General features: G+C 40.6%; 1 protein-coding gene across 3 annotated transcripts in view; it reads left to right on the top strand.

Annotated features, from left to right (window-relative positions):
* Positions 1–19891, top strand: part of EPB41L4A (erythrocyte membrane protein band 4.1 like 4A) — a 131198-nt gene that overhangs the window by 97942 nt on the left and 13365 nt on the right. The window contains exons 15-19 of one of the 3 annotated variants that reach the window (XM_071802872.1): positions 5452–5535; positions 6142–6255; positions 8076–8123; positions 13480–13557; positions 18908–19027. In XM_071802872.1, coding sequence (XP_071658973.1) covers positions 5452–5535; positions 6142–6255; positions 8076–8123; positions 13480–13557; positions 18908–19027 — 444 coding nt within the window. The remainder of the gene's footprint in view (positions 1–5451; positions 5536–6141; positions 6256–8075; positions 8124–13479; positions 13558–18907; positions 19028–19891) is intronic. The other 2 variants (XM_071802873.1, XM_071802874.1) reach the window with 2 other exon arrangements.

The following is a 19891-nucleotide window of genomic DNA, read 5'->3' as shown; positions in this document are numbered from 1 at the left end:
CCTCTTGACATCCACCCTTGAGATATTTATAAACATTGATGAGATTCCCTCTCAGCCTGTGCTTTTCCAGCCTGAACAGACCCAGCTCTCTCACTCTTTTTTCATAAGAAAGGTACTCTAGGCCCCTAATCATCTTCACAGCCCCCCGCTGGATTTGGAATTTGGATGCCTGAATCAAAAAGGAGTGATTTGACAAAATGATGGATCAAAAATTCAGCATCTAACTTTTTTGCTTAGTTGCCTGAATGTTTGTCTCTGCATGCCCAGTAACCTTGACAGGTTTTTTTGAGCTGAGCACATCTGGCATTATTTCTCCATTGAAGTTGTGGGCTTCACATACTAGGTATATGGACTGAGCTCTGAAGAAGGGTCTAAAAGATTTATTGTAAATACTTCATGGGTACTGTTTGTTATTGGCTAATATTTAGAACAGTTGCCCAAAAAAGAAGATTTGAGTTTATTTGCTTCCTCAGTTGAAGGGAAATTGAATCGATCAATTAGAAAACAATGCTAATCATGGGTTAAAAGAGCATTTGTGGTTTTGCCACTAGGTTATGCTGAAGCTAGACTATTAAGCAGAAAAAAAAACCAAACAAACAAAACAAAAATATATGCATACTTTCAGGGAGGGTGCAAAGAGGATGGTGCCAGGCTCTTCTCAGTGGTGCGCGGTGACAGGACTAGTTTCCTTTCCTCTGAACATCAGGAAATACTTTTTCACTGTGAGAGTGGCTGAGCAGTGACACGGATTGCCCAGAGAGGTGGTGGAGTCTTGATCACTGGAGATACTCAAGATCTGTCTGGAAATGGTCCTGAGCAACTGGCTCTAGGTGGCCCTGCTTGAGTATGAGTTTTGACCACGTGACCTCTAGAGGTTCCTGCCAACCTCAACTATTCTGTCGTTCTGTGACTTGTTAGGAGAGAGAAAGGTACAAAGGTACCATTATTCCATATTGCAGAGATGATAGTATTGGGAAGAGACAGGAGGCCTTCTATACAGCTTGTGCTCAAAATGCTGTGCATGAATTTTTAGCAATGAACTGCTAAAAAAAATATGGATAGGCAGATCATAGAGCAAGAGACAAAGATAAGGGGCTCTCAACATGGCAGCTTCAACATTTCTGAGTTTAGTTTTGTACCCTGACACTTTAAAAGCCATTCACAGGCAGATTCTCACTGAGTCACAGTTTTAGAGTTAGAGCAAAAAAGTGCTGGAAGTTGTTTTTCTTGCATGATTTCTATTTAGAAATTGATTTGTTTTTCTCTGTGTCTTTGTCTGCACATGTAAAACACCTTTCAGCTCTGCCAGGCTTAGTATGTGTGACAGGCAGCACACATACTTTGTGAAGCATTTACAGTTTGGCAGTTTACTCCATCGTATGTAATTCTCACATTGATTGTCAGTCATGCTTGGAAAGCATCATTCAGCAGCTCTTACAAGCTGAGTTTTCACAGCTTAACATCTTGTTCACTGTTGAGATACATAGTTGGTCACATCTGTGTAAGTGGTATGAATTCAAGGTAAACCATAAAAACCTCTAACAATGGTAATCTCATATGAAATTCAGATCCTAACCTTTTAGAATCATAGAATCATTTCAGTTGGAAGAGACCCTCAGGATCATTGACTCCAACCATAACCTAACTCTAGCACTAAACCATGTCCCCAAGAACCTCATCTAAAGACCTTTTAAACACCTCCAGGGATGGTGACTCCACCACTTCCCTGGGCAGCCTGTTCCAATGCCAGACAACCCTTTCCATGAAGAATTTTTTCCTAATACCCAGTCTGAACCTCCCCTGGTGCAGCATAGAGCCATTTCCTTTTGTCCTATCTGTTGTTACTTGGGAGAAGAGACCAACACCCTCCATGCTACAACCTCCTTTCAGGTAGTTGTAGAAAGTGATAAGGTCTCCCCTCAGCCTCCTTTTCTCCAGGCTAAACAGCCTCAGCTCTCTCAACCACTCCTCATCAGACTTGTGCTCCAGACCCCTCACCAGCTTCATCACCCTCCTCTGCACTCTCTCTTCTCAAATACTTTGAAATAACTCAGTCCATTTTGAAACTACATTCCTAAAGATAACACGAGGATCTGAAGAGCTGCCATGCTGTAACTCTCTAGCTGTAAAATCATAGAATGGTTTTGGTTGGAAGGGACCTTAAAGACCATCTAGCCTAATCCTTCTTCCATGACCAGGGACCTTCCACTAGACCAGATTGCTTGAAGCCCTCTGGCCTTGAACCCCTCTGGCCTTGAAAAATTTTAGGGATGGGGCAACAACAGCTTCTGTGGGCAGCCTGTTCCAGTGCCTCACCACCCTCATGGGGAATGATTTCTTTGTTATATCTAACCTAAATCCACCTTCTCTCAGTTTAAATCCACTATCCCTGTCCTATCACTACAGGCCCTTGTAGAAAAGTCCCTCTCCAGCTTTCTTTTAAATCCCCTTTCGGTACAGGAAGGCTGCTAGTCTCCCTGGAGCCTTGTCTTTCCCAGGGTGAACAACCCCAGCTCTCTCAGGCTGTCTTCATAGGAGAGGTGCTCCAGCCCTTTGATCATCTTCATGGCTCTCCTCTGGACTCAATAACAGGTCCTTCTTATGTTGGGGCCCACAGAGCTGGACACGGAACTCCAGGTGGGGTTTCACAAGAGCAGAGTAGAAAGGAATGATTACCTCCCTTGACCTACTGGTCACACTTCTTTTGATGCAGCCCAGGACACTGTTTGCTTTTTGAGCTGCACACACACATTACCAGCTCATATGGAGTTTCTCATCAACTAACATCCCCAAGTCCTTTTCCTCAGGCTGCCCTCAATCCATTCTCCATCCAGCCTGTATATGTGCTTGGAATTGCCTCGACCCTTGTGCAGGACCTTATTCTTGACCTTGTTGAACTTCATGAGATTTGCATGGGCCCACAGCCTGTCTGTGGCCCTCTGGTTGGTGTCCCTTCCTTCCAGCGTGTTGACTGCATCACACAGCTTGGTGTCATCAGCAAACTTGGTGAGGGTGCACTCAATCCCACTGTCCATGTCACTGACAAAGATGTTAAATACTTCCAGTCCCAGTACCGACCCCTGAGAAACACCTATCATCACTGGTCTCCATTTGGACATCAAGCTGTTGACCACAACTCTTTTGAGCCACTGAGTGGTCCATCCATCAAAACCATGTCTCTCCAATTTAGAGACAAGGATATTGTGTGGGACACCATCAAATGCTCTGAACAAACCCAGGAAGATGACATCAGTTGCTTCTTGCTTGTCCACCAGTGCTGTAACTTCATTGTAGAAGACCACCAGATTTGTCAGGCACTATTTGCCCTTGGTGAAATCATATCAATTGTCATCAACCACCTCCCTATTTTCCATGTGCCTTAGCATAGTTTACAGGAAGATCCGTTCCATGATCTTGCTAGGGACACAGGTGAGGCTGACTGACGCTCGGAATGAAAAATGACTTAGGGGTTTAATGCAGTGAATTTGCCTCCCAGGATCAATTCTCTCTCTCTTCTTAAGATTTGAAAACCCTATTCAAATTTCTTTAAGCCCAACTTCAATCTAAGTATTATTCAGTAGTTTATGCTGTGCAAAAACAATTGCTTTTTGCAATACAGCACCAAGGCATATTTACCTGAGTTACTCAGTCTGTAGTAAGCACGTATTTTTAAGCCTGGGAATAGATTGTATGCACTTGAGTCAATAATTAATGGGTACAGTATCAAGAAAATTATTTACCTGATAAAGTCAATTTACTTTCTCTTCCTGCTGACTTACTGTAGCTTTTCATTTTGTTCACTCTATAAGAATTAAATTATTAACTCGGTGACTTGTAGTAACCAAAGGCTGAGGTTAAAAGTGGATCAGTGAGTTAAGTAGCTATGATTCCTTCATAAAGCTGAGTCTGTCACCTCCTGCTCAGGGCAAAGAACTCTGGCCTAGGTCCTCCTCCCTGTAAGCAACTCTAAAGCTTTTCTTTTGCCACTAAAGTTGCACTTCAGAAAGATAGGTGGTGTTAATGCTTGTAGTGGGTTGCTGTCAGGAATACTTCTTAAAGAGCTTAGTGGAATTCAGTGTGGTTGTCTAGTTCTCTATCAGCTTGTTCATGAAGAAAGTGAGCTTTAGAGATGATGAGGCAGGAGAGGCATGATTAGCCATTGGCGAGATGATAGGTGCAAAAGCATTCTCCAGCTGGAAGCCACCTTCCAACACTTAGAGTGGCAATGAGTAGGCTATCTAGGAGCATTAATAGGTTGGAAGTTGTAAAATTTGACACTGTGAGAATGGTAGGAAAAGGAAGAATTGGAGCACCCTGCTATTTTTCATGATGTGTCCCATAGGTAGGATGGGAGACTGGTGACAAACACTGATGTATCTCTTAAGCCAAGAAACTATTTTGACTGTCCTGATACTTGTCCTTGCAGCACTCAATGAAGATAGCTCTTTCATGTTGTCAGATCTATGCTTGGTGGCCCTCAAAAGAAAACATAAGGAGTTACTGGGGAAGTAATTAAAAGAATATGCTAGTCTATGACCCTGTGGTCTATCATGTTTTGAATAGTTTATCACCCATGCCTTTGCTCCTGTATTCAGGAAGGTACCGTAGACCTAGAAAAATGATAGAGAAATATGATAAAGACACTCAGAGGTACCTGGTGACTCCTGTACTGGGAGAGATTAAATAGTCTGTGATTCTTTCACTAGTAAAAGACATGAGACAGCTGTTAAAAATGTATTAAAAAAAAATTGATGGAGTTTGTGATCATGGAACCACCATTCATAGAGCTTTTTTTCTTTCTATATGCACAGAACTAGTGAGGAACACAAGATGGAAATTTTGAACCAGGTGGAAGTTTTGAAATGAAATAATTGTTTGTGCCATAGTTGAATACTGGAGCATACTGCTATTTATGCCAAAAATTCAAAAATGTTCAAGAGATGTTTAAATAAATCATGGAAGAAAGTTCCCTCAAGAGCTATGTAGAATAAAAAGCAGATAAAGCCTGCAGTTCAATAAATTGTTAACTGTGTATTGTGGAAGACTATGAGAGCATATTGTATATTTGCCTTATTGTTAGATTTTTTTTTCCTAAGTGTCTGTTCTTATTCATTCTGAGACAAGACTGATCTTTTTTCTGGCTCAGTGCAGCCATGATTGAGCTTGTAGAGCTGATTTTCAAGCCTTGGGTTTTTTTCCTTCCAGTAGTTCTGGAAGAATCTCTAGGAGAGATTCTTCAACACAGCAGCCGTTTGCCCTCTTTCACATAGCAGGCAAATAGCTGTATGCCAAGGTGTGTTTCTGTAATGACTATATGCCTTTAAAAGCAATTTTGTAAGAGGTGGGAGTGAGAGAAAATGTGATCTGTACGCTATGGGTTTAAGTATAAATATAAATATATATATATATATATATATATATATATACACACATATCTGTACTTTTATTTAGCTTTAAAAAGATGAAAAATGAAAACAGTCCAGAAACCCAAAGAAGTAAGACAACTGCACCATGGGAGGAAGGTGGCCCACAGAGGTAAGGTGACACATGATGTCCTAGGTATTGTGCAATGGTAAATATCATGCCATGGCAATAGGCTGAAGGATATTGATATATGAATATATTAACAGGGTCACAATAAATCTGTATTGCATGTAAGAATATAGGTCCTGTCATGGATAAATAATCAGTTAAATATTAGGAAAGTAGGTGTAGGAGGAAGTGGTCAGTGAAGGAGAGTCACCGGTGACTTTCCACAAAGATTGTTCATAGACCTCTGCTATTTGGTATATTTGTCAAGGACCTGGAAAAGGGATTATAAGGTTTAGTAATGGAACAGAATTTTTAGGATAGTGAGAGTGAAAGCTGTCAGTGGGGAGTGGCAGAGTTGTTGGCTTGGCAATGCTAAAAGGTCTCTCGTACATTTTCAGGCTTTGGTGTAAAATATTTATTGCTGGGTAACAGTACCATCTGTATTTGCGTAGCATGCACACACACACATACATACATGCACAGCTGAATATGTATGTAAGTGTGTGTGTGTGTGTGTATGCCTCCTTATTTTTGTAGGCTAAATCCTACCTGGCCTAACTCTCATCGAAGTTTTAAAGCTGGCTGATTGCTCTTCCTTTTTAACCCTAGTGGACTGTATAATTCTCCCAGTGACCGCAATAAATCTCCGAAGTTTCCTTACTCTCGGCGACGGAACCCATCAGGCGGCAGTGAGAATGAATCCGGGCAGCCAGTCCGGAGGAGGTAAGAGCCCTGGGGTTAATTATTGTTCACTTCTCACAGTAGAAAGCTCAAGGTCCTTCATGCTCTGTTCAGTAAGGGCTCTTGGAAACGCAATGGGGTCCTCCGTAAAGGGATACTCTAGGGCTGTTAGTCCAAAAAAAAACCTGAACAAGAATACCAGATCTGCTCTTGGAAAGGAACCTTTGATTAGGCTTAAGTGCATTGAAGATTAAACAAATGACCCATAAAGCTGCCTTCAGCAGTCCCATGTGTGAATTACTCTACATTAGAGAATGTGAGCAAAAATACGAGATACTTAATGTGTTTTTAATGGGTACACGATGAATTGCGTAACTTAGACATGTTAAATTAAATGGATGGAGATTCTGTGCTGTGTGTCCTGGAGTACGTCCAAAATGCGAATTACAGGGAAAGTTCTGGAGTGATACTGTTTTGAGAGACTACATGTTACCTTGGGTGATTCGTCTTGCTGAGAAGCTGCTTTCATCACTAAGTTGTCCTGGTGCTATGATCTGCTGTAAAATATAGACAAGAATAGCTACTGTGCCATATTCATCATAGTCTGCCTTATGAGCCAACACTTTGGAGTAATGTCTCCTTCTGACATCTCTGAAGTGATTACCCATTTCGTGTTCAAAGCCAGCATTTGCAAAGGAATTTCTGAAGATGCAGCTGTATCTGTGAGGAAATGTAGATATGGAGCTTTCTTATTTGTCAGCACCCTCAGACACATGGGGTGAACTGTGGGGCTGCTATAAGCAGAGACAGGAGTTGGACTCGATGATCCTTGCGGGTCCCTTCCAACTCAGGACATTCTATGATTCTAGGTTTCTGAGCTACTGTAGACCTTTTGTCTGCCATTAGCTTTCTAGAACAGGAGTGAAGAAACTCACTCAAGGCATATGCTTAGTGACCTTGTGCGTGGATTAAAGTAACTCAGTGTAGCTCTCTCTAAGTCAGTACAGTTATGTCAATTTATCCTGTTAGCTAGAGCTCTTGTAATTGTTAACAGCAATGTTTTTCCTGAATGCGTTTTCTGGTTCATTGCTAGCTTAGTTGTCAGAAGGACTTGTTTGGCTCCGAAAAAACAAAGGAATAGAGATGTGCAGTGCAAAACTGTCTTGTACCAAGAAAAGAACAGTGTTTGTGTATTATGCAGTAGGAAATTTTTTAAGATGCAAAGTATTTATCATCTGCGATTTGCATTTGGCTGATCTACCTGATGGACAGGTGGTCATGCCAATAGCAAGTTTACTTTTTGGCCACCACACCAACAAAATACTTTTAAAAGTCTTATCTCATATGTGACACTGTGAAGGCTGACAATAGTAGGTAGATTCTAACCTAATTATGTCTTCCTGAATCTTGATTTTATTCATGCTCTTTCCTTTTAAAACCATTTAATAACAATAGCTGTGTTGTTCATGCATTCTTAACTCAAATTAAGAGGAAAACATCAGGCTCTGCTGTCCTGGAAACAGTAGGAAACACTAAAGGCTAGGATACCATGCTTAACCTTGCAAGTCAGGGATTTGCAATGAGAGCTTGAATGGGATAATGCCTTTGCAACTTATTGCAGAGGTGTTCTGAAAAGTTTAAAACAAGCACATGTCATTTTTGCTCTGCCTTAAATCATACTGAAAAAAACCCCAACCTTTATAAAGCATCCGGGGGGGGTGTTTGTTTTGGTTTATTTGTTTTGTTGTTTTTGTTTGTTTGTTTTGGTTTTTTGTTTTTTTTTTTTTAGGATGGGATTTTTTTTTGTTTTCTGTTAAGTGACCTCTTAATGGTATGTCATTAAAACTTTCTTAATGTCACAGGAAAAATCAAAACAGTGGTGAAGATTCAGATTTAAAGCACAGGAGAAGGTAAATATATAATCTATAGCAGCCATGAAATGATAGCAAAGGTACTGATCATATTTTAGTTCTCTGCATCCTCTCCTTTCCATCCTTCTTCCTCATCTTCTTAAATGTTTAAAAGGCTTATTGTGTTCTGCCCATTCAATTTTTTTCTTTCCTGTCTTATTTTACTAAAGTGTTCTGTAGCATAACCTTATTACAGCACAGATGCCCAAAAGTTGCCTTGCACGTTGTTACTGCACCATACTAGAAGCAGTTTGTTGAACTTTACTAAAGCCTTATCTGCAACTTGAAAGTCAATTCCAGAAGTTTTAGGATTTTGATTTTGCATCTGCAGATCTGTTTTGAGTTCTCCAGCCTCCTAGTCCACTTGTAATTAATCTGCCTTAAAGCAAGTATGCTATAATTTGGGATGAATTTTACTGCAAAATGTAGGTGCAGAGGGATATGCAGCTTTTTACCGTCTTCTTACTTTCTTGCACATTTTTTTGCTTAATTTTTTCTTAACCTGCTTTGCTGCTTTTTTTTTTTTTTTTTTCTTCCCCCCACTGCACAGTCTTGACTAGTCGTTACATTTCCAAATAAACTGCTACTCTGAATTCAGGTATGCCCATCAACAAGTCCAGTTTTTGACAGATTTTTGTGTCTGGAGTTCTATAGTGCCACATCTGCCTACCATGACTGTCACGGGTGAGTTATTTAGGATTCTACTTACTGCAGAAAAAGTTTAGATTTTTTAAAGAGAAGTGCAACTTTAAAGAGTTCAGTGGCAGGTTCACTCTACTATTTACTGCATGGGGGAAATATGCCAAACCAAATGCTGCTGACCTTCTCTCCAGGAGCCAGCACCCATTCACAAAGCGAACTTTCAGGTGTCTTCCCTCCCTGATAACCATTCACTCTGGAGTCTGTATTTTAGAGCTCCAGAGGCAAACTTTCAGGTGAAGCCTGATAACCGTATGCAGAGCAAACTTTCAGGAAACAAAATTCTCATAAATAAATAAATTTTAAAAATTAATGGAGTAGAATATCAGGAGGGCTGGCTCAAGCTGGGTACCTGTGCAGAGGTCCAACCAGAGCATAGAAAACCACAGACTTTTATATCTTTAGAGACCATTCATACCATGATTCAGTCCAATAGCAATATTTCAGTCTAGGGTCTTCTTCTCAGTGGCTCTTTTTCACTGATCTCACGTGTTCCTTTGTTTTGTTTAGCTGCAGATATTGTTTACAGACCATAGCCTTGCAGATGCTGTTTTGTGTGAATAAATCCTTTCTTCCTCAGCAAAGTGCAAAATAGGCCCCGTTCTGCAGATGTATGTAGTGTCTTCACATTAGCCTTGAAATTGTCATTTTTTTCCCAGTCAGTTCTGTTCTTCCCAGCAAAGTGTGAACTTGCAGGTGTTCAGTGTAGTTTGTAGCTGCTTTTGGTAAATATGAGCAGAACTTTTCAGCTTAAGGTTTTAACAAATCCAACTTACTAAGTAACATGAAGCAGATAGTATATTAACAATCACACAACCTTATACTTTTAGATGATTCATTATATTTAGCGTGCATTCACTTAAGCTCAATGATTGATATGAAACTAAAATTGGGCTCATCCACTGGCATATGAGTGAAAGCCATTGCCATACAGCCAGCTTATTTAGCAGAGAGAGCTCAAAGTAGGCTCACCCGGGCTGTCATATTTATAGAACAAAGTGGTTGACTCGTAGTCAAATCGCATACAGTGGGAAAGGTATGCACGAGACTTCCTGCACCCACAACTTATCGGTGTTCATTTGCTGTTCTGCTTCCTTGTGGGTTTCTTAAAAGGAGCTCTTGTCCTGGTTGCAGCTCAGGCCTTTACCTCCTCTGGAGCCTGGACCAAACTGCTGCTGGTTTGGCTGGGAGAGGTCAAGTGCATCTGCCACAATGACTGTGCTGTGCTTCTCCCTGCTCCTGTGCTCCTGCCCTGTCTGCTGGAAAAAGGAGACAGTGCAATGCATTTTGATGTCAGAGTCACTTGAAGCTTGCAAAGGAGAGGAGACACACCCAGGATCTGATTCACTGCCGCAGCACAGGAAAGGAGCTTTGGCAGAGATGCATCTCAGGGACAATCACAGGAAGTCAGGGAAAGTGCTAACATACTTTGCACCTATTATAAGATAATGGAATTGTTTTTCTGAAGGATTTTACTGTTACAAGCTCCCAGTGTCAGTCACATGGTGAATGTCCAGCACATAAACCAGAGGATTTAGTTAGGCATCACAGGTGGAAAACAACAGTGCTCCAAAGCGATGTCTTCCTGAAGTCTGTGCCTGCTGTATTATGTTACAAATGTACAGGTTTGTTATTGTATATTGGAAGAGATCTTCACTTCCCCACAGTTTTGTTGCTTTTCTCTCATTTTAACAGGAAAATGAATGCATCAGAATATGAGCCATCTCTGTCAACTGTGTATCTGAAATACCAAATCCTGCAACTCAACCCACTGCTCCCCCCCTCCTCCCTGCGCGCCCCCACCATCCCCCAAAGGTCCTTCCTGGCCTGTATTTGTTCTGTCTCTCTTACCAAACTGACTATGCCTTCTTTCTTGCTCCTTGTATCAGACCATATAGATACCACCTGCAAAATTTCAAATATATTTAATGACCAAGAAAACATGAGAAAAGGATGAAGGGTGCTTTGTAATTTTCAGAGATTGAAATTACCTCATGTGTTCTTGCACCCAACTTAGGAAACCATCTTTGTTTCAATTTTTGGTATTTGATTCAGTTCAGTAAAAACTGATATTTAATATTCAGTGAAAGATAATTTTCTGACAGCCAGCATGAGCAGCTGGCACTAAGCTGACAGATCAGCAGCCCTGCTGTCTCCCTGCAAGTGCTTTCGTGACAGGTGATTTGATGTGCAATATCCAAAAGGTGGATCAGATTTCTATTCCTGAAAAGCTAGAGAAAGGCTTATTTTGAGTTTTAGCAAATAGGATGTTTTATCTTGCACTTCTGCTGTAGTGTGATTTTTGCTGCCTTAGTACCTTACGGGATAAATTGCTTAGATCAGAGAAGGAAAATACTCAAGTGCTGAGAAATACAAAGGAACAGAGTCACTCCAATGGAAGTATGAGAGAACAGCATTGCTTGGATGACCTAGTAATGTGGAGATTCAATATCAGTGGGATATTTACTATACATCTGATAAGATTTTTGGGAAACAAGGGTATTCTTTTCAGCACATAAAGCCTGCTTCAGTTCTGGAGCATTTATTGCTCTAAACTCTCTGAGTATGCTTGAGCCAATGTCCTGAACACCATCTTTTAATCTTCCTTCAGGGTTACATTTTTCTGTACTAACATATATCTTTCTTATCCCCACTTTCAGCCTCACACTAAAATGTGTATTTTTATCTAGGAAACTGGCTATCCTGAGTCTCTCAATGGGTCTAAATTATGAGCCATGAAATTTGGGGATGGGAAGAGATTTCTGTTTCTCCACTGGGGAAATTTCACCTGTCCAAGCTGATTCTCCGTAGACAAGATGGGTTGCACTGATTTTCCTAGGCTTTGGTTGTCCTATTATTCTAAAACTTCTGTTTAAATGGGAGCTATTTGAGTTAATGATTTCCTAATTTGGGAAAGAGGGGAGACCTGAGTCCATAGACTCTGAGGCATTTATTGACATAGCAATTTGATAAAACCAACCGTAATGCATTGGTATTATGGGCAAATTTGCATGGCTTTCAGCTGTGTCAGAGGACATCTATAACAATGTCCCAGTTTCAGAGACACAGGGTAGGGTGATGTGTCCCTGACTAGTCAGGACACTCAAAGGAGGTTCATGCTGTAGCTATTCTGTTCCCTAGGAAGTCTCTCTTGTCTGCTCTCTTCCTGTTGGGACTCTTCTCCCTGAACTGGATATTCAGTGAGCAGGTGCTTGCCAGTAGCCTTAAACCTTGTAATGAAATGCTTCTCCTTAGACGTTACCTACACCTAGTGAATGGCATTCACTGCTCAGCTTGTTTGAGGTGTAGTTTAACAAATCTATTATCTTATGAAACAGTCTCATCAAAGAGCAAAAGAAAAGCCAGGAGGCATGAGAAAATATGTGTCTCTGCCAGCAGCATCAGGAGTCATCCCCTTATATCTCCCATTTCATGACCAGAGACCTCAGAAAAAAATGTCTGGTTTCCATTGCAGAAAAATGGACACTGATTCTAACTCCTGATACCCTAAATGCTTCAAGGCCAGCTCATGTTAATATTGGTCAACTTCCCTATTAATCAGCTGGGCCATCAGTGCTGCAGAGAAATGTGTCTTTCTTTAGGGGCATTCAAAAACCATTATCACACTAAAAGAATGGTCCAAACCAGGCTTTGATCAAAATGCCATTTTTTAGAACCTAGCCCAGTGGTACAGTAACAAGAGTCCTGGTTTCTAGGACCAGAGCCCTGACAGTTGTTCTGTGTGCTCCAAAACATTGATCAGTGGCAATCACAGATTTAAGGGTCTCAGATAGTAGTGGCTAAGCACTTCCCTCTACTGAGAGAAGGTTGCATGTAGGTAGGCATAGGCCCATTTTCTTCTTGAAGTTCAACATCAGCCTATTGCGCTAGTCTTTTTTAGTCATAGTTAATCAGAGCCTTACCATTGGAAGCTTTGCTGTTAGAGGTAATGTTAAAGGAACTGTTTTATTTCTTTCTCCTCACACGATGTGCCATCTTTGTAACCGTGCCTCACGTCATCCCAAAGCTGTGCTGATATACACACCTGCCAATCTGTGCCCTTCAACCTTTCTGTATTTGTAAAGATCAGCAGAATCACACTGTTAGTGTTGTTTCTTCCATTCTGCCTGACACCTGCAAAAATAATATGAACTTAGTAGAAGCCATATGGAAGTTGACGAGAATAGAAAAAGACAGATCTGGTGAGCATTTTGTTTTACCTGCAAAACTAGAATTACTATGTTGTTTCTGTTGGATGTCCCACAGTGTGCAGTATGGAAAGAGCCAGAATATATACAGTTTAAAGATAAACCATTTCAGACCTCAAAAGGAACATTTCACTGTGGCACATACACAAAGAACATGGAGAGATAAAATCAATCAAACAAAAATACAGTGCGATGATTCAAAAAGAAGATGGCACTCACATGACACTGCACTGTGGGTACGCTGCCTTCAAAGCAGTTATTCCCAATTGATTAATGAGAAAAAGGATAATATGGCTTTCAAGTGTAGGCAAGCCCTCTAGAGTATTTTAATTCTCATTTTCCTAGTAATGTCTCTGCAGTGTTCTTCATTTCTTGGTTAGCACTTCAGTACTTCTTACAAGATGGTAGTAGATAAATTCATCATGAGATGTTGTTTTTCTCCTCTTTAGATCAAGGTCTCGCTGTAACACCAGCAGTGGCAGTGAATCAGAAAATTCCAACAGAGAGCATCGGAAGAAGAGAAACAGGTGACCATTATATGTTTTAGACATAGAGACACGAAACACAAACAAGTGGAGATGGACTTTTCTGAGATAGACCCAGTAAGAAGGAATATAACATGTTTTATATGTACTCAGTCCTCATGAGGCAGCTTAAGGTCCGTTTTTTTAATAAGAAGAGAGATAATTGCTGAAACAAGTATACATCATAGGCGTATGTCATGAATGAATACCCTTCTATTACTCAGGATGAACCCATTAATAAACTGCAAAATCAAATAAGGGGCACATTTACAAAATACTTGCAATATTAATGCAAATAAAGTGGATGATGGTGTTGACAAGATATTCACAGCATATACTTAAATACCTCAAAAATTTCAAGTAAAAAATAGATGTTTAAGGAGAATAGTCAAAATATTCTAATGGATCTGAAACTCAGTGTTGTTTTTAAATGCCAGTCTTTTTAATGGTATAAATATTTGTATTTTCCAAAATGTAAAGTATGGGCCTAAACTTTGCACTTCTTGAAGACATGGGTGACATTTGCTTTCCTTCAGTGTTTGAGCACTTCTGCCAATCACCATGATTACAAAAAGATCATTAAGGCCTTGCAATGGCATAAGCCAGCTTCCTCAGCAACTTGTAAATCACATCAGAGACCATGGACTTACCTGTGCCCAGTTTGCTTAAGTCTTCCCTGACCTGATCCTTTTCCACCAAGGATACATCTTCCTTGTTCCAGCCTTTCCCTCTGGTCTCTGGGGGCTGGGATTCTTCAAGGCTGGTCCTGCTAGTAGGTGAAGAAGGTATTCACTACTTAGGCTTTTCCATGTCCTGTGTCACCAGGTCCCCTGCCTCATTCAGCAGCAGGCCCGAGCCTTCCTTTTGTCACCTGTCCTGGTTGCCTTTAACATCCCTGGCCAGGTTCAATCACATTGGCGCTTCGGCTTTCTTAACCTCATCCCTACATGCTTGAACAATGTCTCTGTTCCTCCCACATTACCTGCCCCTGCCTCCCCCCTCTGTATGCTTCCTTTTCGGGTTCAAGTTTGCCAGGAGTTCCTTATTCACCCATGCAGGCCTTCTGGCATTTTTACCTGACTTCCTACTCAGTGGGATGAACTTCCCTTGAGCTTGGAGGAGGTGATTCTTGAATATTAACCAGTTTTCTTTGGCCTCTTTCCCTCCAGGGTCTTATCCCACTGGACTTTTTCAAGGAGATCTTTGAAGAGGCCAAAGTCTCTGTTTAAATCCAGAGTTGTGATCATGTCACTCCTCTCAGCGTTCTGAATTCCACCCTCTCATGTCACTGCAACCAAGGCTACCTTCAGCCTTTGCAACCCCAATGAGCCCCTCATTGTTGTATATTGTACCTAAATGATAACTATTGCTCAAATATTTTCAATGATCACATTTCAGGGATCAAGTTTTCTGATTTTTTTTGAAGAATTTATCATGGCCTAAACATAGCTCTCTATCTTACAAGCTGAAATGGGGAAAAAATATCTCTGAGTGAAGAGATGAGAGAAGAAAGTCTTATGACTTCCCGTTTTACCACTAAGTCTTCCCGAAAACAATGCCAGAAAGTGAAAAGAATGGAAGTTGTAATGGACTTAGAGTACAAGGGCAACACTTTTTTGTCAAAAGTATCTTTAAATAGAAACCTAGATTTTTTTTTTTTTCATTTTTGTTGTTATTATCATCATCTCTTGTGTCAAAGAGCTAAAGTTTTTGCTCCCAAATTGTTATGATTTGATCATTGCATCTAAAAAATGTATTCCATATAGAGACTGTGTTATGTTGGTCAACCTTTACGTTGTTAAGCACAAGCATAATACCTTTTTTTGCAGCTTCAAAATGAATGGTTTATTGCTTCGTATCTCCATCTGGTAGAGTTCTGCTGTGTTGCAGCAGTACTTCGGGTGTGCTGATGCTGCTTAGTTTAATAGCTGCCACCCTAATTTATATGTTTAGATTGTTGGTATTTTGCTTAAATGAAAGTCATAGATAACAGTGGTGAACACTGCTGTATGTTACAAATAGAAGAAAGGAGGCACAGTAGAAGTATAAAGTACCTGGAGATAAATTAATCTATTTCTAAGAACTGTGCTTGCCATGCAGCAGTAGATACATTAAAAAAGTCAAAGGTGTTAATAACAATGACAAGCAAATAATAATTGAGTTTAATAGAAAGAATATATGAGGAAGAAAGCATAAGTGATGGAAGGTGGCTGAGCATGTGACTAAATGAGAATAGGAATGTGTGGAAACAAAAAAGTAAGGTGTAGATGGAAAATAAATAAATTGAATAAGTACATAAGAAGGTAAATAAGACATCTTTCAGTGAGATATGTAGCAGAAGTCATTGTAGGGAACAGAGAAGACTGAAAGATAGAGAAAATCTGGAAACTAAATTATTTTTTCACATCAGTTCTTTCAAATGAAACAAGTGAACACATGTGTAAGACTGAATTTATTTAGGAGGGAGAAGAAATGCTGAAGTTGAATGGGAATACAGTGTGGGAATGTGATGAAAAATAAAACATATTGATGCAGGAACAGAATCAATACCAACAAGACTTATTTTGACAGTCAAAAATTATGTACAATCTCTGACTCCAACTCCTACTTTCTCTTGACTAAAGTTAGGACATTATGCTCTTTTAATAAATAATATAAAAAGTTTCCAGTAGCCTTTTACAAGAAGCAAAAGCTGTAGTGTCCAGAGTTGCAGACACTAAGATTTAATTTCAGTTTTTTTCTTCAGGTTGTGTAAAAGGTAATGCAAGGGAAATACATTGTAGTGTAACAGAATGGAGAAAATGTCAGGGAAACAAACTCTTATCTTATGGTGGTCTCAGATTTGGCAGAAGAGCTTCTTCCTTCTCTATGTTCCTATCAAAGAGCAGGTCTGAGCTGTAGCATTGTTCTTCATCACTTATCTTCTGTATCTGTGGGGGAAAAGGTCTACATGTAGTCCTGTATGACATCTGTGTGCTGAAGTCACTCTTGGAAATGACTGAACCCAAGTGTCCAAAGTGGAATAGAATTCTACTAATGTGCAAGTATACATATCATCTAAGATTGTGATCACACCATAGGAAAACAGGACTCCTGCAGGTATGCTGTTTGGCAAAAGAGTCAGTGAAGCACATTTTAAGAAGGAACCTAAGGAATACTTAAAACCTTTGCATGATGGAGTCAGTGTGGTCTAATCAGAGGCATATCTCCTAAGGCACTTATTCCAGCATGGACAAACTAGGAGTTCTTTGCTGTGACTATCTCATAGTAATACTGCTGAGGAATTAGGGTTTTTTATTGCTAGATTTTCTTTTAAAAATGGTCTTTGAGTGATGCTGAACAATGTTTGAGTTTTTGTTGGAAACCGTAAGTTATTGGCAACTCTTATGTTATCTGAAGTCTTGAAATCTTCCATTCTTTAGTTTTGTTCTTCTTTACCTTTAAAACAGGGAGACTTTTATTTGTGTAGAAGAACAATTTTCTGTTGTCACTGGAGTTTTATTCCATGTTAGGCTCAATGATTTCCATTAGTAGAATGGACCAGAGTGGAAATTATGTGTTCACTCATTTAATGAGAAGTCATTCATGGTCATTGTGGAAGTGTGGTTTCGAACATGGAGGTGCAGGATCTCATGTGCTCTGTGCTGGAGTACAGACCTCATGGTCCACTGTGTTGTGCGGGTTTCCCAAGAAGGATGGATGAGTAGCAGTCGTTTATTTTATGGCAAGCATCTGAATGCCTCCTTTAGAGCATAGTGTTCTACTTGATCTGTTAGGGGTTGCTGTTTGGGAGAGATGGGGTGAGGTACTCTCAACTGGGCAGACCTACCACTTACTGTAGCAGTGCTGGTCTGGCAGCTGCATGTCATCCTTTTGTGCAAATGTCTACCTTCTGTGCAAGGCAGTTGATAGAGTTTATACTGTGTGGAGTAATTGCAGTTTGCACAAATTGGATTATTCAGGATGAAAGTCACAATTCGTTACTCATTGTTGAGTGAGTTCTTCTACTAAATCCTTAGATAGAAGTTTATTTTAATCCCTGTCACCAGATTACAGGTTTAAAAAGACTTGCTTAGAAATCAAAACCTGATGTTACCATCTTCTTCAGATGCTCAGTGCCATTTGGTGGAGATGTGGCCGTTTACAGTAGCTGGAGATCCAGTTCAAAATTCATTACACATGTGAGAGATCTGATTAAAGGAAAAGCAGTACCCTGTGTAGCCAGTTTAGCCTGATACAATTCAAAACTCAAGGAGAAAGCTGCATATGTAGTGAAGAGCAACAACAACAGCATGTTTTGCGTTTCCTAGGCTGTCATGTCTCTAGTCTAATCCTTTCATCTCTGCTTGCTTGCTTGTTTGTTTTACCTGTCAGTCTTCATGTTTTTTATTAAGTTCTTCTGGTTTCCTTAGTATGCCAGTGGTAACAGAGAACCCACTCTTGGAGTGGTATTTTCCAGGGTTGTTTCTGAACACCTGCTGAATTTTAAATTCACTGCTGTGACCAAGCACATCTGTTTGTTCCACCTTCGCATTTCATCACACCCCTATACTGTGAAGCATCTGTAGAACTTTGAATGGGCAAACACTGACACGCTGGTTGGCCTGGCTGGATGTGTCACGGTGAAGTTACTTCAGCCTGTTAAGAAACATGCTGAATGTATAGTATTCTGACATTTGGTTTAATCTGTACTACATTCCAATAATGGATTAATGGATTTTTTAAAAAATTATTTTTAAAAAGAAGAAATAAAAGGCGTATTGTTTAGAAGCATACAAGCAGAGATAGGGGCTGCAGCCACAGGGGACGGTGTGGAAGGGGTGACAATGGCAGGATTATATGTGTCTGGGGCAGCCAGGGAGATCTGCCTGCATCCTTGGCAAGGTGAAGGGACTGCTTCCTCTGAGTTGGAACTCAGCAGGGGAATCCCTAGGGGATTTTCCCTGGATCCTAGGAACACACATGCTGCAACAAAGGATTTGGAAAAGTTGTAGTAGTGGAGCCTTGTATCATGATGTGGGGTTTACGCTTGCTGCAGATGATGTGGGCAGGAATATGTAAACAGGAAAAAATTCTACATGTTTGGCATGAGTTCAAGTTGTGTTCTTAAAGGCCTGGGTTGTTTCATTTTTGTCTTTTGCTGTTTCTGTATAACAAAACAGTGAGTTTTCATTGACACATGTTCTTGCATTTTCATGTAGTTTGGGAATAATAATTAAAATTTAGCAAGATGAAAAGCTGAAGTATTGCATTGCAGGAGCTGGATTTTTATGAGGAAAAAAATACCTCATAGCTTTCTCAGAGGATCCTGCATCAGAGATCTCAGACTAAGCTCCCCATACTTCTTTTTCAGATTACGGCAGGAGAATGACATGGTTGACTCAGCTCCTCAGTGGGAAGCTGTGCTACGGCGACAAAAGGAGAAAAACCAGGTGGATCCAAACTACCGGAGATCCAGGCACAGATCTCGATCGTATGTAACCCTTGACCTCTTTGATGTGAAAATTGAAGCTGCTGTTTCATTTTAAAAAGCAGGAGGAGTATCTCCAGCCTGGTGTTGCTCCTGAGCTGTTGAGGAACACAGACTTTCACACGGCATGTTCTCAACATTAGGAGATTTACCTTTGTGGTCAAACTCCCTTCCTGTAGTGATCTCAATTTCAGGGCACAAATGACACAGGAAGGGCTTTGTAACAAAGCTGGTGAGGAACTCTCTCCATCACTTGGATGGGTTCATGGGTGGTTTTGTGGCTTGTTGAACACTAGTTCTGTAATGAGGATGGTGATTTCCCTCTTCTGGGCAGCAAGTCTGTGAAAACATTCGTATTTTCTGTGATAGGTGCAGGCATTTTTGCAAAATCCATGCAGACCTGTTTTAATTGCATAATATCTGCAGTGTTGTTCCAGATGAGACTAGCTACTGATGTCTCCATGTCAAATTACTATTGTGAAGCAGATGATGTATTGCATCGTGGTGGCAGGATTTCCATGATGGAGCCATGCTGCCAGGCAGTGGCGGTCCTCCTGACAGCTGATTTTGACATGGCGGAGTTACCAGCTTCTAAAATCAGTTTTCTCAAACTAATGAAAATGATGGTTTACTTTAATTCTTTTTCTTTTAATGGCTTATTTCTGAGGTATAGACACGCTGTTCTGTATGGTGTTTGTGTCCAAACTAATCTGCTATCCAAACAACCATCCAAAGCAGTGCCAGCAGCAGCATGCCCAGCAGGCAGGGCAGGGCAGGGCCGGGGTGCTGGAGGGTGCCAGGAGAGCACTGGGAGGCACTGGAAGAGAAGGCACGGGAGACCAGTCTTTGAAACAGTATCCCCACCCT

This window comes from Patagioenas fasciata, chromosome Z (assembly GCF_037038585.1).
Source record: "Patagioenas fasciata isolate bPatFas1 chromosome Z, bPatFas1.hap1, whole genome shotgun sequence".
In the NCBI taxonomy this organism is placed as follows: Eukaryota; Metazoa; Chordata; class Aves; order Columbiformes; family Columbidae; genus Patagioenas; species Patagioenas fasciata.
This window is presented reverse-complemented; position numbering and strand designations above follow the sequence as displayed.